Source organism: Helianthus annuus, chromosome 16 (genome assembly GCF_002127325.2).
Source record: "Helianthus annuus cultivar XRQ/B chromosome 16, HanXRQr2.0-SUNRISE, whole genome shotgun sequence".
NCBI classification, from domain to species: domain Eukaryota; kingdom Viridiplantae; phylum Streptophyta; class Magnoliopsida; order Asterales; family Asteraceae; genus Helianthus; species Helianthus annuus.
Genome location: NC_035448.2, coordinates 113,501,154 through 113,528,121, shown reverse-complemented (window position 1 = coordinate 113,528,121; position 26,968 = coordinate 113,501,154). Strand labels below are relative to the sequence as shown.

At 37.4% G+C, this 26,968-nt stretch overlaps 1 protein-coding gene and 1 long non-coding RNA gene across 2 annotated transcripts; one reads left to right on the top strand and one right to left on the bottom strand.

The window, feature by feature from the left end:
* Window positions 1-20,832: 20,832 nt before the first annotated feature.
* LOC110915762 (putative glycerol-3-phosphate transporter 1) lies at window positions 20,833-23,521 on the top strand. Its single transcript, XM_022160517.2, has 3 exons — window positions 20,833-21,027; window positions 21,550-22,580; window positions 22,810-23,521. The coding sequence occupies exons 2-3, from the start codon at window positions 21,596-21,598 to the stop codon at window positions 23,370-23,372; spliced, it is 1,548 nt and encodes a 515-aa protein (XP_022016209.1). The 5' UTR covers window positions 20,833-21,027; window positions 21,550-21,595; the 3' UTR covers window positions 23,373-23,521.
* Window positions 23,522-24,066: 545 nt separating this feature from the next.
* Window positions 24,067-26,410, bottom strand: LOC118488278. Its single transcript, XR_004884105.1, has 2 exons — window positions 26,152-26,410; window positions 24,067-25,547 (listed from the first exon to the last, which is right to left on the bottom strand). It is a non-coding gene; the product is annotated as an uncharacterized LOC118488278 (long non-coding RNA).
* Between the last annotated feature and the right edge of the window lie 558 nt (window positions 26,411-26,968).

The window sequence follows — 26,968 nt, the reverse complement described above, 5'->3', positions numbered from 1 at the left end:
AGCCGTCGAGAAAACAATAAAATTGTTGACCGGCTAGACGCTCCAACATTTGATCTATGAAAGGCAATGGGAAGTGGTCTTTACGGGTGGCATCATTCAACTTTCGGTAGTCGATGCACACGCGCCACCCCGTGACCGTACGTGAAGGGATAAGCTCATTCTTTTCGTTCATGACAATGGTCATCCCCCCCTTCTTGGGGACAACCTGAGTGGGACTAACCCAAGCTGAATCAGAAATGGGATATATCATCCCCGTATCAAAGGAGTTTAAGAACCTCCTTCTTCACAACGTCTTGCATGTTGGGGTTAAGCCTTCTTTGGGGTTGCACCACCGGTTTATAATCATCCTCCATGAGTATCCGGTGGGTGCAATAAGAAGGGCTTATGCCCTTGATGTCGGACAACCTCCATGCAATGGCCTCTTTGTTGGCCCTCAACACATCCAACAACCTCAATTTCTCACTTTCCTCTAACGCGGATGAAATAATAACGGGTAGCTCGGAACCCTCCCATAAGAAAGCATACTCTAGGTGAGATGGAAGTACCTTAAGCTATAAGGGTGGGGTTTGGGTGGTGTCTTCACTAACCGCTAACACATCGGGGATTAAAGGAATTCCCTCCTCTTCAACTTCATCTACACTCTTCACCTCCTCTTCTACCTTCTCTCCTACCACTAGGTCCGCACCACTAATATACTCTAAGCAATGATCGACACAAGAGATGAACGAATTCAAGAAGTAGACGGAGTGGCAAGGACCACTATAATCATCCGAACCACTCAGGTGGTTCATGGAACGGTCTATCTCAAAAGTAACTCTCTCCTCTCCGACCCTAAGGGTGATCTTACCATCATAAACATCTATGAGAGCTTTAGCGGTACGCAAGAATGGACGACCTAGTATAATGGGGACTCTCTCATCCGCTTCCATATCAAGAATTACGAAATCGGCGGGAAACACAAATTTGTCTACCTTAACTAGCAAGTTCTCAACTATGACGGACCGATCGGCTAAGGATAATGTCATTCGGGTAGGTGCAAGCTCTCCTAGGTCTAGCTTCTCATAAAGAGAAAAGGGCATCAAATTGATGCTAGCACCTAAGTCGGCCAAAGCTCTAGTGTTGGTATTACTACCGAATAGACAAGGAATGGTAAAAATACCGGGATCGGAAAGCTTTTCGGGAAGCTTATTTAACACAACGGCGGAACACCCTCCATTCAACGGAACGTTTGACAACTCCCCCAACTTCTCTTTGTTCCTAAGAAGATCTTTTAAGAATTTCGCGTATTTAGGCATCGATTGAAGTGCCTCGATAAAAGGAAGATTAATCTTCAATTGCTTGAAGATGTCTAGAAATTGCCCGTATTCCCTTGAGTATTTTTGGTTCTTAAGATGTGAGGGAAACGGGATATATGAATGGTCTACTAAAGGTGAAGGTCTAACGTCTATAGGGGTTTTCTCAACTTTCTTCTCAACTTGAGACTCACCAGGCTGTGCGGTACTTGCTGGGCTTAGCCTCTTTTGCACTTTGCCGGGAGCCTCCATCTCAATCACTTCATCAATAATATCTCCAACCTCATCGACTACTCTCTCCTCTACGCTCGAGTTCCCTACGGTTTTGCCACTACGGGTGGTAATGGCTTTAGCATGGGCATTAGGGTTCAGTTGGGTGTTACCCGCAAACTGACCGGGTAATCTCTCTTCTAGCTTCCTAGACATATCACCTACGACCCTTTGGAGGTATTGGAAAGAAGCTTGGTGGTTCTTAAGCATGAGATCATGTTCACTAAGGGTCTTTTGGGTGGTTTGATCCCTAACAATTAGTTGACTCATCATGGACTCCATTCTTTCTAGACTACCCCCTAAATCATAGCTTGAACCTTGACCTGTTTGAACTGGATTATTTGACCCCCCGTCTTTGACCTGCCCATTGAACCCCTTGTTGAACTGCCCACCCGAACCCCCGCCAAAAAGTGAACCTTGACCCCTATTTGGATTTTGAGCTATTTGAAAACCTGGGGGGTCCATTTGAGCGAAAATTGTTATTGTTAGCAAAATTATTGTTATTATTACGCCAACCCGAACCAAAATTATTATTACCAAACCCACTAGATTGACCTCTACCGAGACCTCCTCCTACGAAATCAACTTGCTCCTCACCAACTAGCAATGGACACGCACTCGTATCATGACCCCCTCGGCAATACTCACATTTGTCTACCTTAGCCTTAATTTCCTTAAGTTCCCTAGACATGTTTTCCAAAACAGCGGATAAACTAGGATCCATGGTGACATGGTTCACCCCTCGGGTGGGTGCACTAGTAGTGGTATTAGAATTACCACTTTGATACCGCTGATCGGCTCGTGATTGCGATTGAGACTGAGCTAATGCCTCAAAACGCTCTAAACACTCGGCAACTGTAAGAATACCCATCATATCTCCCCCCCCCCCCCCCGCATTAGTATCGAAACGATCACGAGTCTCTTGGGTGAGACCGTTATAGAATTTCTCACATAATGCCCAATCGGAAAGACCATGTTGGGAGCAACGAGCACAAAGGTTTTGGAACGCTCCCAAGCAAGGTAGTAAGGCTCGTCGGGCTCCATTCGAAAGGAGTGGATTTGGTCTCTAAGACGTGAGGCTTTAGTGGGCAGGAAATATTTGTTCAAAAAGGCTTGACGAAGCCCCGCCCAGGTGGTAAAGGTACCGGTTGGTTGAGAGTCCAACCAAGTAGCCGCACGGCCGGCTAGTGAAAATGGGAAAAGTTGTAAGTAGGTAGCATCATTGGGTGCTCCATGAAGGATAAAAGTAGCAAGGATACGGGAGAACCGGTTTATGTGGGCCGGTGCGTCCTCGTCCTCGCGGCCATGGAATTGGATGCTATTGGTAATGGCCTGCATGGCATAAGATGGAATCTGCCATGAGTTTTCGCTGACTATGGGTGGAACAGTGATGGGTGAAGCGAGACCGGTGAAATTCTGGGTGGCTTGCTGATGGACGGTTTGCCTAGCGTTGGCCATTTCTTCTAGGTTTTCTGGGATGCTAGAGGTGCTAAAAGTAGGGCTATCGGGTGGGGAAACCTTAGGTGAGGTTTTAGGTGAATGGTTTGGTGAAGGTGGTGGGGTTGGAGGTGGGGTGGGTGGAATCGAAATGAGGAAATTGAGAAGAGGATGAAGAACTAACCTGTGGGCCTTTGCCCCCTTGAGATGATGACTCTGAAACTGGTGGCTTCGGTGGTCCATGCGAGCGTAGATGTGGCATCCACTACAAGCAAAAACCTGAATATGAGAAAAAACAGATACTAGTCACTACGACTCAAAATAAAAAACAAAAGACAAAGACTCAAAACAAAACAAACACGAAGCACGTATATATCAATAAAGTCTATCAAAGCCAATGAACGCGATTGCCAAGAGTCCCCGGCAACGGCGCCAAAAACTTGATGTGTGCTAAACAGACTATAAAAATTAACTAAATAAGACTCTCTAAACTAGACACTAAAAAGCTTTAATTCTAGACTCGACCTAAAACCACACAATCCGCAAGTGTACCGATCAATGTAATATAACCTAGGAAGTCCGGATATCGAACCACGAGACTCTATGTATCACGTAAACTGGACTCTGACAGACGCTGACAGACACGACTCAAACTTGTTTATTTGTTTTTTTTTTTTTTTTTTGGGGGGGGGGGTTACGGAAAATCTAGGAAATCTATTTAAACTAATTAATTAACTAAGAAATAGACTAAATACGAATAAAGACGAGGACGATTCTTATATGAGAACGAGACCACCTAGACAAGAATCCTGGATTGTTTTTAAGAGATTACCGATTAAGTTAAATGCATGAATTATGGAACCGGGATCATATGATACTAAACCTATTAAGAACCAACTAAGCCCCTCGACCCTTCTCAAGGAGAAACCTGTGGAACTACCTAGGCTGTTAATCCTACCGGTTATTAGACGCCTTTCCAGTTGTCTAATTATTGCGTAAGTACCCTAATGTTGACCTACTCTTTTCCAATCATAGATCTAGGGTAGTTTGAATTAATTAACTTGACTTGATAGACTAATAAAACCGACAGGTAAACCAACACACGACCTTTTCCAAGGACTATCTAAAGCAATTCGCCTGGTAAGACCTGCCAATAGCCCCTCACTTTCCAGGTATTAGGACTAGTAGAACACTAAGACTTAGCAAATTATTACCAATTACTTCTAGGGGTTATTGCACAATTCCACCCTAGAGAGTTAAGGTTTTCTAACGTGATATAGACACTCACCGAAATCCTAAACCCTAATATGACTCTATGTTGTGATATAGACCGTCACTAAGAATCATATGAAGCAAATAATAACAATAAACCAACTCAAAGCATGCATATACATCAAATCATTAAGACAAACTCTTTACAAATCACAATTAATCCATAATAATCATGCAATTAACAAAAATGGTAAAAACTTTATATTAATCCATTCATCAAGTCTAGGTGGTTTATAAATTTAGCAGAGCATGTTAAAACGTGAAAACAATTCAAAGATGTTTAAACACGAATTCATCATAACAAGTTTCGTAAGAAAAGTCAAGAACAAAGAACTAGAAAACCCGATTAGATCTTCAAGTCTTCTTCCCCGAACTCGTACCAATGATTCCTAGGCTTCAAAATCTCCGAAAGTGCTCCAAGAATGCTCAACAATTGCCCCAAGAAGTCCCAAAATCGACCACTAGGGTTTTTTCAAGTTTAAGATCCTTATATATGACTTTCCATAACACCCTTTTATTAAATTCGCATAAATTGGCAGATGCAGCCTTCTGGCGGGGCACCACCCACTGAAGGAATGGGTGGCGGGGTGCCACCTTGTTTTTTTTCTCATGTAACATCTCCAGTCTCTCGCCGGGTGCCAGAGACTTCTCACGGGGTGCCAGAGAGTGATTTTTCAGCTCTTTTAACTCTATTTCAACTCCTCGACCTTTCCAACATGCTCCAAGACTTTATTACACTTCAATATTTTGGCTCGTTCCACTCGGTTTCCAGCAAATTTAAACATCAAGACCTGCGAAACACGATTTGATCAATAGTATGCATACACTACTAGAAAACTGCTACTATTCCCACGTCAATTTCCGTGGGAAATCCGTGGGTAACTGCGTTTACCCACGGATTTCCCACGAAAATGAGCTGTGGGAATTTTGCTCGTGGGTAATTTTTTTCTGACGCATTTCCTACGGATTTTCCTACTCATTTCCCACACAAATGTTTTGTTAGAATTCTCCTACTTATTTCTCACGGAATTAATTTTCTTAACTTTCCGACGTATTTCCCACGGAATATTTATTTTTTAACATTTTGTGTTTAAATCAATTAAACTTATTTTTATTATATATATTTTATATATTTTAATTTTCTTACACAATTCCTACAGAAATTTTTTTTTTCTTCCTACACAATTCCAACGGAATGTATTCGTTTTTCCTACATAGTTCCTACGGAAATATTTTTTTTCCTACACATTCCAACGGAATGTGAAGAAACCTGTTTATTCTTTTTCCTACATATTTCCTACGGATACGTTTAAAAACACTAGTACAGAATTGATCAAATGATGCGGGTAAATTGGCTATGAGATGCGGTTCTAGACCCGCATCTTATGGCGTAACATCTTATAGCTATAAGCCAAAAGATGCGGGTCCAAAAGATGCAGTTTAGACCCACAACTTTTGACAAAAATAAATTATCTAAAAATGAAAATAAAATATGCAAAACTCAGAATTAAAATAAAACAAATATAAGATAAGTCAAGAATATAAATTACAAAGATTTCAAACTAAAACAAAATTACAAAAGTTTCAAAGTAACAAATACATATCTCTAATTATAAATTGATATACAATAACTTCCGGAACTGGTGTCTCGATATCTTCAATTCATACTTACAACCGGAACTGTAGACATTGCCTATCAAAACAGAACATTACATTAATAAAATATAAAATGAAGTTTAAAATGTATATGTATAAATGTATAAAATGCAATCTGTGAATTCCAATTTTAAAAACTTAAAATGCAATCTGTGAATTCAAATGTTAAAATACAATCTATAGAAAGTAACACACAAAGGCCCTACAGACTACTGAAAGTAATTCTTTATATACAAAAGAAAATCAAAATGAATTAAGAATCTAATGAGGAAGAAAGACGAAAATTCTATCAACTTTACCATTTCAAACTTGAGCATTTACCCATAAGCACCTCCGAAGGATGAGATTAGATGTAACAGATTTATGAAAAACAGAAAGGTGTTATCCCGATTCGGCAAGTTTCAAAACTCAACAGATTATAACTTACAGATCTGATGAAGTTGTCGCGCCACCACCAAGCTCACCCCGCCACGTGACCACCAGGATTGCGCATCGTCGGAAAAACGGGGCGCCACCGTCCCTCCGACTCTCCTAGGATCCCCGCCACTTCTCGAAGCCACCACCGTCGTCATCACACATGAATTCCCCACCACATCAACCTAAAAATCCTCTGGTCATCACCCCCGTATCGCACCGCCCTCCACTATTCCTCAAACGGCGCTGCCGCCGTGCACCACCCCGGACGGCTACGGTACCTCTGTGTCTCCGTCACTCCGATTCTCTCTCTCTCTCTCTCTATGGGTTCTACTCTCTCTCTAGATATGCAGGTGTGTGGAGGAAACAATAGTGGTGGGGGCTAGGGTTTGAAGAATGAGGGGAAATAGAGAAAGAGATGGTTATATACTAGGGTTTTTGTTTTGGTGTAGGTGGGCGCACATCGCGTATACGAACCCGTTTAATACCACTTATCAGGCGGTATTAAAATAAAGGACAAAACTTGTAATTTTTCCAAAAAATTATTCAGGATATATTATATATGTCTATATATGCTAAAATAAAAACGTTTGACAATAATTGTCGGTTAAATAACATGTTTCACTCGTGACTAGTTGTTATTATTTTAAACCAAGATAAAATAATCTAAAAAGCGTGTCTCCACATAAATCATTTTCATCGAAATCACTAACACGTTACGCGTAATTACACGTGGTTTCAAAGAAGTTCACACAATAAACATATAAGTCACACAACATATAAATTCACCTAACTAATGAGAAGCATTGGTTAGAAATTGAACCCCTTCTTTGATCCAACGGTGTGTGGTAGCGACGATTCTCCTTGCGTCTGGTTGTCCGGTGACCGGCTATGAACCATTGATCATCCTAAACACCCTTTGGTGATAATAATAGAACATGAACAACCCTAGTTAACCATCACTGACCCTGTTTGGCCCATTAACCATCCTATTGGACCATTGATCATCCTCAATGCCCTTCGTTGACCACAATTGTCCCTAATTGATCTATCAATCATTCCAATGGACCATTAATCATTTAAAAAACCTTTATTCACACTAATGTAGCATAAACAACCCTAGTTTACCATTACTAGCCCTAATTGGGCCTTGATATATCTTAAAAGCCGATTAAGACCTTCATTATGTAACATTCGATGTTGAAGGATTACATCACGTTGTATTCAGTACTATTATATAGTAACAAAAAATTACAAGTCATATATGCCCTAATAGAACATATTGGGCCTTGATATATCTTAATGGCCCGTTAAGGCCTTTACTATGTAACATTCGATGTTGAAGGGTTATATCATGTCACGTTGAGTAATCTTGTATCGTAATGGACACTAACAGGTTATACAAGCCCTAATAGACTGTGTGGGCCTTAATATATCTTAATGGCCCAATTAAGGCCTTTATTATGTAAAATTCGACGTTGAAGGGTTATACCACGTTGTATTGAGTGATATTATATCGTAACGAACAATTACAAGTCATACATGCCCTAATAGACTGTGTTAAGCCTCGATATATCTTAATGGGTCGTTCAGGCCTTTATTATGAAACATTCGATGTTGAAGGGTTACAACATGTTGCATTAAGAGCTATTATATCGTAACGAAGATTTACAAGTCATACATGCCCTAATAGACCGTGTTGGACCTTAATATATCTTAAATGTCTACTGAGACCTTTATTGTGTAACATTCGATATTGAAGGGTTACATCACGTTGTATTGAGTGCTATTATATGGTTGCCAAAAATACGAGTCATACATGCTCTAATAGATCGTATTAAGGCTTGTATGGATTCCTACGATTTTTCTACGAAACTATTACATTCATTATTTTCCTACGGATTTATGACGAATTGTTAAAAGGAAACGTATTTCGTAGGAATTGCGTCAGTATTTTCCTACACATTTCCTACGGATATATATAAATTTGTTTTAAAAATAACATATATGTGTATTACAAAAAAAAAAATTATCCATTCCGTGAGTAATCTGTCGGAATTTCCAACACACTTCCTACGGAATTAATTTAGAAATAACATATATTTTTACTAAATAATAAAACTTTATATTTTAATATCGTTAATTTTATTTATGATAAATATTTTTTAAGGATAAATTGGATTCCTACGCATTTCCTACTAATGATTAAAATGAAAACGAATTTCGTAGGAATTGCGTCAGTATTTTCCCACACATTTCCTACGGATATATATAAATGTGTTTTAAAAATAACATATATGTGCATTACAAAAAAAAATATCCATTCCGTGAGTAATCTCTCGGAATTTCCAAGACACATCCTACGGAATCAATTTAGGAATAACATATATTTATATTAAATAATAAAATTTATATTTTAATATCATTAATTTTTTTTATTATGAACATTTTTTTATGATAAATTGGATAAAAACGAATTCCGTCAGAATTCCGTCAAAAATTTCCGACACATTTCTTACGCATACCGATTACTACGAATTTCCGACTAATAGTTAAAATGAAAACGAATTCCGTCGGAAATTCATGGGAAATTTTTGACACTTTTCCTACGCATAACAATTTGTGGCTTTTTTGTCACTTTTTTTGTCACAAAACCAAGACCCTTTCTTGTTCGTCGGAATTCCGTGGGAAAAGTGTCGGTGTTTTCGTTCGTAGGAAATGTGTAGGAAATTATGGTAGGAATAATAGCAATTTTCTAGTAGTGATATTCTAACGAAAAACAAAACTAAATATAACGAAAACTATACAAACTGTACACAAATAAAAGATGTATTTTGCAATACATCACCCTCTTCAACGCCCCAACCCCGCCCCACACCCCATAGTCTTAGGTAGACTTTAACGACAACTTCCTTCATGATGATTTGACAAAGATTGTATATATGGCCTAACAAACGTGCCCTTTGTTAACTTTCTTGGTTAGATCACGACTACTTACTTCAAAAGGCATTGTACGGCCTTAAGAAGCCCTAGAGATTGATTTCTTTTTAAAAAAAATCGATATCTCTTAACTTAACTTGTCACAACGATGATAACATATATCTTATCATATTCCATTAATCTTAATTGATGCAAGTGCTTATGTATTCATATGTAAACGGGAAGACATTATATCATGATATTTAGGAGTTTCGTTAGACAATCCTTTTCTTTATCAAATAGCAGTTGGAGGTTTGGGAAAAATGGTCATGACGCATCTAGATATAGCATGATATGACACCAATGAGGTTTTGTAGTTTCATAGAACCTACTGAATCGTTGTCAAGCGTATACAAACATTGTTTCTTGGTTTATCCACCAGATGATATACAAACATTGTGACTCATTCTTCTTTTGGTCGTTTACCTTAATGATTGTCGTTCTACGGCTCAATATAGTGTATTTGTTGTAGCTCCGAGAAACAACGTATAGTTGCCAAATATTGTACCAAGGCTTATAGAGGTTTTGTTCAAGGTTTTAAGAACCGGTTTATACCCGTTGGTTAAACTGGGTGCGGGAAGCTTGGCCGGTATGAAGCATACCGGTAAATTGAAGGAACGACAAAGAAGTTGTACCGCCGGTAAATTGGATTATAATTGGTTAATCGTCATTTCTGTCTTTTTATTGTTTTCCTTATTTAAATAGAGGGTATAATCATCATTTTATGTCTGAACTCTATCAGGAACTCTATCATTTAAATGAGGAAAACGACAAAAGAAGATAGATTTTTAACCCAATTTACTAATTAGATGAAAATAACAAAGCTAAGGGACCTTTATACAAAATGTTTTATTTTTAAAATAAAATGTAAAAGGTAACATAAACTTAGAAACTATATTAGTATTTTACTTTAAAATATTAATTAGTGCATTTCACTGATTTGACTTGGAATTAAATGCTGTTCTTTAACTGGAGCTGTCTTTATGAATAATTCATTTTTTTCTGTTGCATACGTATGTCGAACTATTAAAAGAAAAGTACAAATTGATTTATTAAATATAAAATAGTTAAGAATTGTCGACATTAGTAAATAAATAATATTTTTTATAATAAAATTGTTATAACGTGGACACAATAAATCGGGTTGGACAGGTGAAATGACCGGGACATTTACGTTGCGGATAACCAAGTAACCAGTGATACGTGTAGCATTTATACGATGCTTGTGGGACCTACCGAGGGTTTACACGTCAGCAGCATGCCATGTCCGAGTGCCATATTTTCCAAGAACCCCTTGTGGTTAACGGTATATTACATTTATGCCACTGTCACTTCACTAAAAAGAACCACATAAAAAAATGTCGTATTATTGGCACACCTTAGGGATTAAATCGACACCCTCAATACACCTTGTATAGGTCTATACGATGCGTATTGAGGTGGGTTCAAACTTCTATGCCTGTCAAAGACTGCCATTGTCCCCTACCAAAAAGTAATACGCATCGTATAGGCCTATACGATGCGTATTGAGGGTGTCGATTTAATTTTTTAATTTTTGCAACGTAGTTTCCTGTCACGTGGTAGCTTTTCGTCACGCGAACGAAGAAGTAACACTTTGGACATTTGTTTGTCTTCAAACATCTAGGAAAACATTATTTGAGAATACCCCTTAATTTATCGAAGTTGCCGAATGAGATCCTCCACTGTTGGGTTATCATCTTTCAACCCTATTTTCCCTAAATTTATCGATTATGTTTTTCAACAGGGATGTAATGCAATGATTCCTCTCAATTGAATAGACCGATACTTTTTTCATAGGACTCACTTGAATCGTCTCGGATGTAATAACAATACATTTAGCATCCGTGCCTGCTTGAATTGTAGAAAGCAAAGGGTAACGAAGATGAACATTGTATTTATCACGAAAGTACTGAACAACCGAGATAACAGCTCCGGTTTCATCAACTGCAATTGGAATTGATCTTGGAACAACATACTGTTGTTACCATCAATAATCTTGGAATTGATCTTGGAACAACATATTCTTGTTAACAACGGTTCTCCAATTCCAGATCAATAAAGGTTGCGGTTTGCAGATTCAATCTTCATTGCTTCATTAAAATTAACAAGGCGGTCTCTTTGCTTCAGCAACTAGAACTATTTGTGTATGCATTCTTAGGGTTTTTATTATTTGATCAATGGAAGTTGAAATCGGCTTTGAAACCGGACGGAATCTACAAAGAAACTGTTCGATTTCACGGTTTGTTTGAGAACCTGATTCAGATACACAACGGTCTCTTTGCTTCGTCCACTAGAACTATTTGTGTATGCATTCTTTTGGTAGTGAACAACGCTGATGGTACTGAACAACAGCTCCGGTTTCATTTGCTTCGTCCACTAGAACTATTTGTGTATGCATTCTGTTGGTACCAATACACGAGCTCACCCTTGTTATGGATGATTACTGGGAAGATTACAATTGTTTTGAGTTTTGTCAGATAATACTTCATTTGTCGAGAAACCATACTGTCAAGAAACTAACTTCTTTTAATACTTCATTTGCAGATTCAATCTTCATTGCTTCATTATAATTAACAATGTGGTCTCGATTGAAGATGTAATTGCAAGACTGTTTGTCGGATTATTATACCAAGAAAATCATTGGACTGCCGCAGATGAAGTCAAATGTGATCAAACTTGGACATCAGTCGTAAATCTTGAAGAAACGGAACATAATCCCAGATTGTCTAAAGAAGCGCTTTTATCATGTGTGATCCAGAGGTCGGTCTTGGGTGGGCATAAGATTCGTGGGCCCTATTGTCGGATATGTGACTCAAGAAAGTCATTGGACTGCCGCAGATGAAAGTCAAATGTGATCAAACTTGGACATCAGTCGTAAATCTTGAAGAAACGGAAGATAATCCCAGATTGTCTAAAGAAGCGCTTTTATCATGTGTGATCCAGAGGTCGGTCTCGGCTGGGCATAAGATCCGTGGGTCCTATTGTCGGATATGTGACTCAAGAAAGTCATTGGACTGCCGCATATGAAGTCAAATGTGATCAAACTTGGACATCAGTTGTAAATCTTGAAGAAACGGAACATAATCCTAGATTGTCTAAAGAAGCGCTTTTATCATGTGTGATCCAGAGGTGTGTACGTTAAAAACCGTTCACCGCTTTTTTTGTTGCTTCTCTTGTTAAGTTTCTGAACCAACCGAAATCCACAAATACAAACGGTTTCTCCATCGCTAATTTCTCCACTCACCGTGAAATCGAACAGTTTCTTCGTAGATTCCAACAAAGTTAATATTCACTGTGGTGGATGCAAGCATAAAGTTAGAAACCGGTGGTATTGAACCAACATTTCCTTCAAACATTCTAAACACTACAAGGATGTTGGGAATTAAACGCATGTACGTGACAAAACAAGGATCGTTCTAATAGATTAAAAGAGAATAAACCAAGTACTGAACAGCAGAAGGATGAGATATCGGCGGTAAGCTCGAAGAAGATTCAGAGGTCGGTCTCGAGTGGGCATAAGATCCGTGGGCCCTATTGTCGGATATGTGACTCAAGAAAGTCATTGGACTGCCGCCAATGAAGTCAAATGTGATCAAACTTGGACATCAGACGTAAATCTTGAAGAAACAGAACATAATCCCAGATTGTCTAAAGAAGCGCTTTTATCATGTGTGATCCAAAGTAGATGTATCAGGTGAGTTGTGGTTGATTTATAGGAGGAGGTTATGAAACGAATATATGTTTATGCGATTTTAAAGGACAATACTGACAGAGGTGCTGGTCTTTTCTCTCACTGTGCAAACTTAAAAATCTCACCATAACACATCTAATATGACACATGATAAAAGCGCTTCTTTTATCAATCATATCATCGACCAACTGCTCGAAATCCCTTTCGTTTCTCGGGTTCGCATTCGACACAACACAACAAAAAATAAATTCAAAAAAACAGCGGCCTGATACGCATCGTATAGGCCTATACGATGCGTATCAGGCCCGCCGCCAGACATAACCTGCACCTATCAGTCTGCCATGTTTTTTACTTTAATTCAATACGCATCGTATAGGCCTATACGATGCGTATTGAATTGAAAAAGTGTGTAGATAGACAGGGGGTGTGCCATTAGAAAATCCCTAAAAAAAGAAGAAATTTGTGGTTTTCAATAGCAACACTTCGTTATATAAATGAAGAACGGCCTAACAAGGGGTTAGTAAAACCGTATATAAAGGGTAGTTGCACGGTACCCCTGACCGCGGAAGGGATCTCCCTTCCCAGTTCACCACCCGACAAGGATCCCTGGCGACAAATACCCATAGCCATCAAAGAGGGGTAAGAAATATGTTTCGAACCCGAGACGGGGTATGTTTAGGGATGGCAATCGAACTTGATGGGTAAATTCGAAACTCGATACATTTAGAACGGGTTTGGGGTCAGTTAATTGGGTTTGGGAATAGTTTTTATTTTTTGTGGGTTTGGGATTTGATGATACACCCGTTTACCCGACCTAGTTACCCGATAAAGTGTACCCGTTTACCCGATTGTATACCCAATATAATTTCCTTGATATTATTAAATTTGCATATATATGATACATCCATTTTTTATACATATATATTTTATTCCGCATACATTATAGTTATTTAATGTATTTTTATAGTGATAATACTAAATGTAACCAATTAGTAATGTTACCTGATAGATACCCAATGGGTTTTGGGTCAGGCATAACCAACGAGTAAACTTTTTAAATTAATGGGTTTACCCGAGACCCGAGGGTATGCTTGATATCCGTTGGGTATTTACCTACTAGATAAGCTTATCCAACCGGGTTTGAAGTTAGCATTATCTAAACGCGTCCTAAATCTGACCCATTGCCATCCCTAGGTATGTTAAGATACATCTTTTTTGAAATGAGTGATACATTCAAGTTGTCTAAAATTATATAATATATATACTAATGATAAAGAACGATGAATATTAACTTTATTTTTATAATAATACATAGGTTCTTATTATTTTTTTATTTAATATCTTATAATAGTTTATTATTATATTTACTTCTAACAAAAATATTTTTATTTTTTTTCCTTTTTAAAAACCATATTTTCCTTTTTGTTAATAATTGTTTTTTTTCTTTTGTTTTACTAGAACATATATTAATTTATCTATTAATTTGATCCTTCTTTAATAATTTACGTTTATAACTTTTTTTTTCTAAAAATTTAAGTACATAGTTGTGCTTGATTTTTTTCTGACATTCAATTATAAGTTTTGTTAAAATCGAAGTTGTACTCAAAATAAAGTATTTATTTTGCATCATAAAACGGTATGATGATAAACTAAACAATTCTAATAGTTTGGCTTTCTAAACAAAATTCTTTATTTTCAAATCAGGTTTGTTTACATTATTATTTGCTCAATTTCACCGTAACGCGTGATGTCAATAAAACCAGTTTAAATAATTGCTCGAACTTTAAATTTACTAACACGAATCAAATAGACTATGGCTTTAAATTAAGATTTTGTGACATCTCAAGTTATTTAACAATTTACAGATCTAAATTCTTTACTCACAAAATTTTCACCAATAATTTATTGGACAAGGGTCGGCTTAATAGACTTTGTAGTTCGTTAAGTCTCTAAAATCGTTAGACCAGCCTTGTGAAGAGTAACTCATCTTTACATTTGCAGATCATCACCATCTTTTATATTTATTTTTTCCTAAAAAAGTATTTATTTATTAAAAATAAGTTTATAGATGTATAAATTCTTATATTAAGTCTCTTAAAAAGATTCTTAATCAATCAATCATACCCAGTAAATCACACACATTGGCAAGGTCTAAGCAGGGGCGCAGCTTAGGCTTAGTCCGAGGGGGCGCCCGACCCCCCGAACTTTTCGGCGCGTAGTGTTATGAATAGTACTTTCGTATAGAAAATTTTTAGGTATATACGCCCCCCCCCGGGTTTCGGAAAAATTGGGGGGGGGGGGGGGGCAAGCTTCGCCAATGGGTCTAAGGAATGTGAGATCTAGGCACGCCTTAAAAAGATTCTTAAGTTATGCTTAAGTTGTAGACGTTTATTTAGCAGGGTCTAAGGAAGGTGAGATCTAGGCACGTCTTAAAAAGATTCTTAAGTTTTGCTTAAGTTGTAGACGTTTATGACAAGTTATTCGGTCACCTCTACACCCATGGGTGCCCTAAAATCTTTTGATCCTGATCATCCAACTCAAAAGTTTAAACATGCATATAACTAAGGCCATGTGTACTGGCGTGTTTTTTTTGCCACTTCATGCCTCAAGATGATGCTGGAACACTGTGCTAGTGGGCGTGATTATCTCAAAAAATTCGAATGGTGTGTTTGCGGAAACGTCCGACAATTTTGATTTGGCCAATAGGAAATTAAAGAAAAAAAAAAGAAATTAAATTAATAATCTAATATTTGGCCATTTGGGTAATCATATTGCAAGGGCATTATGTGGCATTATACCACTACACCACTTTGTAACTTCAAGCCTCATAATGCCCCTTATTGACTATGATGTCATGTGTCGCATAACACCTAAGGAAAGAGTTTGATCTTCAAGACTCACTACACGTGGTCTAAGTTTTATCATTAACATTATGGGTTAATGTTATAAAAAACTAACATACTTTCAGTTTTTTCTCATAAAAGTCCTTTCACTTTTTTTTGCACTTAAAAAACCAACATACTTTCTTTTTGTCTCATAAAATTCCTTAAACTTTTTTAACGTAAAAAACCAACACAATTTTTCTATCTCACAAAATTCCCCTAACCGCTTTTTATATATAAAAACAACATGCTTTCTACTCTTATATCATACAAGTCCCTTAAAATGTTAAACTTTAATAAAAAAAAAAATCTCTTAATTATGATCGGGTGAAATCAAGAAAACATTATTTGACAAATTATGTTATACTTTTTAACGATTTAAATTATACATACCATTTTATATGTTTTTTTATTTTATTTTATTTTATTTTAAGTTATGTCATCCACGCTCGTGAATTTTATTATAATGTTATCAATTTAATGAATTTAAAATGGAAAAGAAATGACAAACATTGAACATACTTTGGTTTGCCATATATCCAATTTAAAACATTAATTCATCTCAATTCTTTTCTAACGTGATATCAATAAGTAAAAGAATATTTGCAATTTTGTTTAAAATGTAACATTTGAAGAGACTTTTATATGCAAAAATTTGTTTTAGTGCTAGTTATTTGCATTGTTTTTATGTACATTAGCGTTTTATATATTCGGTAATTTTAATAAGGTATACACCTTTTATACATTAGCTTTTTATATATTCGATAATTCTAATAAGGTATACACCTTTTACCAATTTCTTTATACTGTTGATGTAATTTTATAAACTACAAACCTTGTAAATATAAATTCAAAATAGTGATAATATTGATTATTGAATCCTTTTACTTTTTAAATCTATAGTGTAGTTCAACCATATCAATATAATATTATCCACGTTATCAGGCATTTATCTGGCCTAAACCAAGCAAAACTAAAAAAAAAAAACACGAAACCTGCCCATAATTGACTATTTGATTAGTGGCACTTTGTGGCATGTACATGCGTGTATGGAAAGTATGCTTGCCATAAATATCTACACCACTCGGATTTCGGAACGATTTATGATTTATCTAAAAATGTTGAGTGAATTGCCACCAAATGTTATGTTTAACCAAAATTGCCACTTTAGTCTAAATAGTTTTTTTCTTACCATTTTAGTCTAAATAGTTTTGTTTTCTGTCATTTTAGTCCCTGATTTTTGTCATTAATTCCCATTTTCATCCAACCCACTAACTCTATTCAAAAAAATTAGTTAAACTTAGGTGAATTTTGGTCAAACCACATTTTTCTTTCATTTTTTTGCAGGTGCAATGGTATGGGGATGATCTTGTGCCGGTTTTACAGTGAAGATGATGACGGTGGTTGTTGGTTTTACGATGATGGCGGCGGTGTTGGTTGATGACGTGGGTGGTGGAAAAGTGGCCGGTGGTGGTGGAAATGGTGGGTGGTGATGGTGGTGGGGTGGGTGGGTGGTGATGGTGTAGGCAGGTGGTGGCGATGATAGAAGGTTGTGATGGGTGGGTGGTGGTGGTGGTGGTCGATGAAAATGGAAAAAATGGCAAAAAATCAGGGACTAAAATGGCAGAAAACAAAACTATTTGGACTAAAATGACAAGAAAAAAACTATTTGGACTAAAGTGGCAAGTTTGATCAAACCTCAGGGACTAAAATGGCAATTTACTCAAAAATGTTTAAATGGGTTGATTTGAGTTGCTTTTTAGTTATTTAAGTTGTCAAAGACGCAAGGCGCAGGCGAGGCGCATTGGCCTCGCTCAGAGCCTAGGCGCAAGGCGCAAAGAAAGCGTGGGTTGCAAAAATGAGTTTCTGAGCTGGAATTTGGTTGAACTCGTGCATGTCCGCACGAGGCAGTTTTTGCACGCACTCGGTTTCTTTTTGTTTTTTTTTTTTTTGCGTTACCTTTCCTTTTGTTTTCTGCTTATGCGCGCTGCGCCTCGGCACCGTTTTTGCGCCTAGGCGCACGCTTTTTGGCGCCTCAGCCCTGTTTTTTCAAAAAAAGCACATTTTTGCGCCTAGGCTACCACTAGGCGCTATAGGTGCGACTCGCTGCGCCTAGGCGCGCGCTTTTTGCGCTTTTGACAACATAGATTTAAACATGAGGATAGATATTTGCTAGATATGTATGATCTAGTTGTCTAGCAGTATCTTGTTTGCCCTTAATTAAGTGGCGTTGGTTCAAATCGTTGTAGGTGTAATGTTATTTGGTATTAAGGTGTAAAACATATTTGCTAGAGCATGCACATCTCATTCTCCATTTTTTCTGTGAGTGAGTTTTGGATATTATAAAAGTGGTTGTGAGTGGAGGAGATAGAAAATAGTAGTGTTCATCTGTATATTTGAGGAGACACTGTTCACCCCTATTAATTTTTTATTATTTTTTTAAAAGGGTTGATAAAGGTATAAAAATAATATTTAATTGATAAAAAGAGAAAAAATGTCGTGAGTTTTAGTATAATTATAGAAATGGAGATATGAGAAGTGATATGAATGCTCTTATACCCAAACTTAAATTACCTAAATTATGGGTTTATTTAAGTGTTATACACCGACATTTCTTGACCTTTCGGATGCTCGTGTTGATTCATTTTGTGACACTTTGTTACAATTGTTGCTACTTGGTAACGTTTCAAAACTCTTTGAATCGTCACATGAATAAGCGCAACCAAGTTGAACTAGTGCATCCCTTGAATCTAGTCAACAACAATCTTCACGAGCTTTTGTTACCGTAGTTGAATGAGTGTGAATCATGACCCAACAACGGAATAATTGCCAACCATACATTGTATCAAAGACCAATGTGGTTGGTGACCCACTAGCAAAGACAAAGCTTTTAAAAACATCTAGATCGAAGAAAGTGGTTGGTGGCCATTAGCAAATACAGTTTTTAAGAACACCTAGATTGGGGAAAATATTATTAATGAAGTTTGTTGTTTCAAAAGAAATGTAACGTACCAAAGTGGTGGATTCAACCAGGTCTGAATATTCTTTTAAAAAATAGAAACACAACTTTTTTAATAATTGTTCTAAACTAGTATTAAGCACCTCCGCGTTGCGGCGGGGACGAGCACTAATGCCAACGACCACCGACACTGAAGTTGCGGTGTTAATGCGAAGAAATTAAACCGAAACGTAAAACATAGAATAAAATAACTAAGTTGATCTAGAACTCGCGCGTTAGGATGGACCCGCGTCTATTTTTTCCTGTTTGACAGGTTCACCGTAATCTATATATAATATATATCATTACCACTATAAAAACCATAACGCATACATTACAACAACCATTGCATCAATATGTTGCAAATTATATTTATACAAGATTTTGGCTAAATTAATTAGATTATTATAAATAATAATAATAATTTACAAATAATAATAATGGTAAGATAATGAAACCATTATTTGATTATGGTACAACCACTTAAGCAAAATTTACAACCATACATGCATACAAAACAGATTGAATTTGGTAAGGTAATGAAACCATTATTTGATTAAGATACAACCACTTAAGCATAATTTACAACCAATATTTGACTAAGGTACAACCACTTAAGCATAACTTACAATCAAACATGCATACTTTGATTAAGGTACAACCACTTAAGCATAACTTACAATCAAACATGCATACAAATGTTTCAAATTAATATTATATAATATAAATGTCACATCAGTAGGGTTGCAAATGAGTCAAACGCTTGGTGAACAGGTCGTGAATTGTTTGTCGGGAAGTTTATTTGTGTTCATTTGTTTATTAAACAAAGGAACACGAATAAGAAATTTTGTTCGTTTAGTTAAATGAAAGAACATGAACAGAGGCCGCGATCGTTCATTTATGTTCATGAACGTTTGGTAACATGTTCGTTTGTGTTCGATAGTTCATTAGTGTTTTTAGTTTTTATTTAAATACTATAAAATTCTGACAAATAAAGTATTTAATAAAAATCAGTGTATTATATATTCTGTTCATAAACGTTTGTTTGTGTTGTTAGTTTCCATTTGTATTCATGAACATTAGTTTGTTCTCATTTGTGTTCATAACATTCATTTTGGTTTGTTGCCTAAAACTAAGAAACAAACACGAACAAGTTCATTTCCTTAACAAACGAACACGAACATAATATCTCGTTCGGTAAATTTTCTTGAACAATTCATTAACACGTATATTTCTTAACACATATATATAATATCTCGTTCGGTTCGTTTACACATTAGCCTTTTCTTTTGGGTCTTACGTATACCCACACAAGTATTTAGATAATTAAAGATATAAACTTCATAAATTTAAATTCAAAATAAAAATATTTGATATTGTTATGATTTTATAACAAGTTTTGAGGGAATATACGAATAATATCCCTATTTTTTTCTATTGTTATCAACAACGCTCTATTTTTTTTAGTTATTGGGTATTTATTTAGTGGTAAAGAAATACTTAGGGTGTCCGGAGTGGGGGCGGCAAACCCACCCGGCACCGATCGGCAACCATTGCCTAAACATTTGCCGCCTGACTTTTACCGAAAAAGGGGAGGACTTCGGTGAGGGTATACCGATGCGGTGAAGAGAGTGGGTGAGAGAGAGGGTAGTGTGGGGTAGGGTCCATTCCAATCTCAACCAATCATACTTCTTTCTTTAAAAAAAAAAAATAGTTTACCACTTTGACATGACACACTCACATTGATTAAATTTTTAGTTTGCCACTCTTAATTGTCTAACCACTCCTAACACCCTTATAAGTCATCACATCAAGGGTTGTACATTCGGGTGATAAGTAATGTATCTGGTAACAAAAAATTGAAAGTGAAAATTTTGTGCGCACTCACTCGTTAGTTATAAAGGTAAGCAAAGGGTAGTAACGTAATCTTCTTCCGTAAGAAACTGCGGCTGTTATAAATTAGATCATGCGAGGTTCGTGTACCCAAACCAAACCAGACCCAGACCAGAGTAAAGCAATTCCACAGGTAGCACAGACACAACACAAGAACATCTCAACAACAACAACAACAATTTCTGTCCACCATGCAATTCTCCAATCAAAACTAATATTCAGGTACAACTTTTTCATTTTTCTCATCAAATTTGCTTCCTTATTTCTTGTACTGTTTCATGTTATTCGCATTCACACTATATCTTCTGTTCATATCTAAGCCTTCAATCGTTGTTCATCGTCGTCTTCTTAGTTTTTCGGTCGGATTCATTTCCACATATGACATATTGTTAAACAAAACCGTAAGTTCCTAGACGGATAATAAAGGTATTTTTCAATTTGTGGCTTAAAGGATATATTCATAGATATATTCATTTTTGTTACATATTTCAATTTTTGGATGATTGATTGATCATTCTAATAAGATAAAATACTATGATATTTGTTTGATTTCAAACTTATGATATTGTTACTATAAACTGCTAGACAACATAAACAGAACTAGCATTGATAACTGATAAGATCTGGTTGGTGGGATTTGGTTTCACCATTTATAGATTTTTGTCTTTTTTAGCTAGATTTATGTACTTATGGTTTCATAAAGGCAATCTTCATAATTTGATCTCAAATTTTCTTGTGTTTCAGCTTCCTGTTCTGATTACACGAGCCGATTTCGAAGATAAATTGATCCATGGGTTCTATATCAGACCCGGAAAACAACGAAAACAAAATCAACACCATCACGAAACCACCCGGAATTCGATTATTAGAATGTGTCAAGAAATCAAATCTCTCATTCAAAACACACCAAGCTATTGTCCTAATCATCACATTCTTAGCATACGCGAGCTACCACGCTGCGCGAAAAACCACCAGCATCATAAAAAGCTCACTTGATCCTCCACCACCAAACAACTCGTTTCTACAAAGTTCCAATACGCTTTCGTGGTTACTTGGAACCGGGTGGGCCCCGTTTAACGAAGCAAACGGGACTGGGTTACTTGGAGATCTCGACTTGGCTTTCTTATTCGTATACTCGATTGGTATGTTCTTCTCGGGCCATATTGGAGACCGAATGAACCTAAGGATATTCTTGACAATCGGAATGATTGGAACCGGTTTGTTCACTTCATTATTTGGAGTAGGATATTGGGCCAACATTCATATCTTTTACTATTATTTGATAGTGCAAATGCTAGCCGGGTTGTTTCAATCCACGGGTTGGCCTTCTGTGGTTGCGCTGATCGGGAACTGGTTTGAGAAAGGCAATCGCGGGCTCATAATGGGCGTTTGGAACGCGCACACGTCGGTTGGGAACATTTCTGGCTCTTTGATTGCTTCTTATTTCTTGAAGTATGGTTGGGGTTGGTCTATGGTTGTTCCTGGTTTGATGATTACTTTGGTCGGATTGTTGCTTTTCATGTTTTTACCCGTTGATCCTAAATCGGTAGGAGTTAATAAAGACGACGATAAAGCGGTTTCATCTGAAAAGATTGGGGCCGAATTTACTAAACCGCTTTTGTCCTTGAAGATTAATCAAGAGAAAGAATCACCCGTCGGGTTCATAGAAGCATGGAAAATACCCGGGGTTGCACCCTACGCGTTTTGCCTCTTTTTCGCGAAGTTGGTTGCTTATACGTTTTTGTATTGGCTCCCGTTTTACATTAGTCAGTCAGGTAAACTTGCTCCCTTCGATCATCTAGTTATCTTTTTTATAGGGTGTGACGAAACAAATGATTCTGGGTCGGGTTAGGATGGGTCTAGTTGAACCACGATCAAACCACTAACTGCGGTCTTGGTTTGGCGGTTTAACAGTTCGGTTTTGACCTTTTGGTTTTGTTAGTTTGAAGATATATAAAAAGTTTGTTTACTGAAATTTATGATGGGTGTATGTGATTTCTGCAGCCATAGATGGTGAATACCTATCTGACGTGGAGGCCGGTAATCTATCTACACTGTTCGATGTAGGCGGTGTAGTGGGCGGCATCCTAGCTGGACACATTTCCGACAGGCTAAATGCTAGAGCCATTACCGCCGCAAGCTTCATGTATTGTGCTATTCCAGCCCTATACTTTTACCGAAACTATGGACACGTATCCATGACCATAAACATCATACTCATGTTGGTCACCGGCATGTTTGTCAACGGGCCCTACGCGCTCATAACCACCGCTGTTTCAGCTGACCTCGGGACCCACCGGTCGTTAAAAGGCAACTCCCGGGCCCTTGCAACCGTCACTGCAATCATTGATGGAACTGGGTCCATTGGCGCTGCAATCGGTCCATTGCTTACGGGTTACATTTCAACCCGGAGCTGGAGTGCGGTTTTCACAATGCTTATGGTCGCGGCTTTTGTGGCGGGGTTGTTTCTTACTAGACTTGTGGTGGCGGAAATAGCTACAAAATGGCAAGACTCACGGCGAGGTTTGCCTACTAGCGCACGCAGGTCTACTACCGTTGATGTGTGATCGCCCTCATGTTACATTTTTGTACATATATACTGTATCATATTCGTGATTTCAAAGAGATTTTGTATGTAAAATTTTGGATGAACCCGTTCAACTTCTTAAAAAATTAATCACTTGTCAACATTAATGTATCATTTTAGTTTAAATTATGGCAGCATTATTAAAACTGGTTATAGGATTATTCTATATACATTTTGACAACTTAACCTTTTCAACTAAGATTCTTCACAGTCTGGTTTTGAAAAAAAAAAAAAAAAAAAAATCAAGGCTAAACCGTCTACTATAGTTTCAGACAGTGGCAAATCTAGAAAATCCACATAAGGGTAACGGGTAACGTTTCAATAAAAAGGGGTAACGAAATCGAAAAAACGTCAAATTTTTCCTAAATTTACACTCGCGTCGGAGCGTCAAGGGGCAACGGAGGTTACCACTTCTATCACTCTAGGTCCGCCCCTGGTTTCAGAATATGACAAACCAAACTGGCCATGCTGGGTGGATCGGTTGGACCAACTAGTTTTACTAGTTTGACGGTTCGGTGGTTAAAACTTATTTTTTAACTTTTTTTTTTAGAAAATCGTAGTTTGAGTTAACATTCTATAAACAGTAAAATGCCAAAATCGTTCTTGAGGTTTGGGCGTATTTGACTGTTCCATCCAAAATGGCTTTTTTGTCCATTTCAGTCCTTCACCGTTGGTTTTTTTTTTTTTTTTTTTTTTTTTTTTTTTTTTATCATTTTCATCCTTGAGGTTGGCAATTTGTTACGACTTCCGTCCCTTAAAATATGTGGCCCCCATGGATGAAAGGCAAGATTTCAAACTACTCTTCTATAAATGATAAATATGGTTCATAATTCTAATCCATATATACATAAATACATATTCCACAAATTACCGGTTCAAAGTTTCAAACCGGACTAAAGCATAAAATAACCAAACAGCAAAACCAAACCGTTGGGATCTAAATCCGGTTGACTTGCTTTGGTTTGTATTGTTCCTTACATCCTTTTAGAGGCCAACTTTTACCCAAATTGACATGTAAATGGTTTAAAACTACCATCTCAAGAAAGAAACATTCATGGAATTATATGATAATATGGTCATCTAGTTTTAAGTTGTTGTAGCCCACATATTATACTTCAAACTTGGCAGATTGTCAACTTTAGACTTTTTCTTTTATGTGGTTCTGGTTAAACTAACATAATAAACATATATGTATCAAACTCCAGGGATTGACAGGCTGGCTGGTGGACCGGCTCGCCTAGATTTCGACTGGGACTGACTGTCCCGACCCAAGATGGCCGGTCCTGAGAATTCGTGTACACTGTTCGAGCTCGAAAAACGTGCCCTTAGGCCTTAACGAAATTGGGTATTGGGCTCACTAAAGATCTAAAACTAATGCCAATGGGCTAGTAACTAATCTAAACCATAAGAATAGTTTTGTAAGTGGACCTGTGTTGGTGTTTGTATGGGTATACCCTATTAAAAAATTTTTTTTTACATATATTTATCGGATTTTTTTTTAAAATAACGTGCCCTTCAAAATATCAGGCCCTGGCCGGTGGTCCTCCCCGCCCACCCTTAGGGCCGGCCTTGCCAAGATCCATTTAGTTTAAGCTTTTAAAAAGATGCAATCAGCAGCAGCTTCACAATTTGTGGCTGTGAGAATCAGAAGACAAACGAATAAACACTGAGACTTCTATTTCAAGGATGGGTTACATTCCAACATAAAAATTGCTTTTGGAGTTTTGGTGACGTTTTATTTAAGCGATTATCGACCACCAAAAAAATCCGAATGCGTATTGTGTGGGTCACGGAAATTACGCATAAAAACAAACGCTTATTACCCAACTTGTTCCTAGAACCCAATACAGGAAGTCCAAATCACACATCATCAAGAAACCCATACCAGGTCCCAATCCAGTGTTTTGTGCCTTTTAACCCTATTGAAGGCCACCTCTCCGGCGCAAGCTGCGTTTTACCTGATCCCATTAGTGAGTCGGGTATTGGTGGGTCCCTGTGAGTTTTCCAATAACAACTTCTCGTAGTTGCCAGTTGCCACAAAAAAGGAATCCGTACCAAAAACAAACAAGAATTAACACCAAAGACGCGAACTACTTTGAACATCCTATTAAACCGAACCACTCCAAGCTAGTTAGGATAGACAGCAAAACATAACCTAGAGGAAAAGGTGCAGAAGTACAACACATATTTACTACAGAAGTACAAATGCGTAATGATCATGCTTATGAAAGCTTGAAACATTTTTGGCTTATCTTGTGTTCTTTATGTAACAAAGATGGCATGACATTGCGTATACCCAACTAACATATAAGGATGGGTTCAAATGAGAACCACTAGATATTTAGGAACCCTTTTTCTTTTGGGTGACCATGAGACAAGCTAGGGAAACTCACGGGCCCCGCAAATACTCTGCTAACCAGTGGGACCAAGTAAAGCGCAAGTTGCCTTCAAGGGTTTAAGACACGAAACAATTTGAAGCTGGAATCGAACATGAGACCTCCTGCTAGAAGGGAATCGTGCACTTACCGTTGTGGCACCCTTTGAAGGTTATTTAGGAACCATTTTATTAATCGGCGGATACAAAGAATACATAATATTAGCGGTGAAATGTATTCTAAATATTTAGTGGTTCTCATTTAAACAATGTAACCTGTCCTTGTATATGTGTGTGTGCGCGCGCGTGATTTAAAAGTATTAATATTTTTATTAGATTTCTCAAGGGAAACATGAACATGAACATTCAAGAGAAGGCATAATACCTATGAAAGGGTATGATTCCTTCTTCTTTTCTATCATCAACCCTTAAATGCCATATGGCCGGTGCAAGCTGTGTATTACGTGGCGTCATAGGATAGCACGGTATTGACGGGGACACGAGGTTTCTTGGATTCTTATAGTTTAGATAAAAGGGCATAAATAAAAGAATTTGAAGCCTATTTAGGGCTTCAAATTTCACCTAACAAAGGTGATGAAACAACGGTTAACCGGGCAGGGTTAACTCACTGGTCTCTTCACAACTCTCTCACTACTACTACTATCACACTTTGCTTCCCAAGCAAATTACTGATTCTCACGCCGGAGAGTGGTAACAAGGAGCACCCCCCACCCCATCCTCCTTGTTACGAGTCACGGCTTGTTTCCTTGTGCAGGAGATCAACCGGCGGACGATCCAGCCAGCAATCCTCGAGAGGAAGGGATTAACCCTTCTTGACGAGACCAGTGAGTTAACCCTGCCCGGTTAACCATTGTTTCATCAAAAGGAGCACATCTCACTATCATCAAAACATAATTAAAATACTAATCTGCAATAACAATTATGCAGCATAGGTATCAAAACACAATTTATTATACTGGAAATTGATACCCAAATCAAATGATTTTCACATGAAGAAAACTGTATGTATTCATATAGTCAATCCTGTAATAAATCTAGGGTTTCTACTCTATCCTTCTAAACAAACAGAATAATAATTAAAAAATGGTAATGATAGCAAGACCTGCGAATGCTAGAAGTCGTCATCAGGCTTCTTGAGGCTTGAGATACTGTTGTTTCATCTGCTTCGCCATTGAAAATGC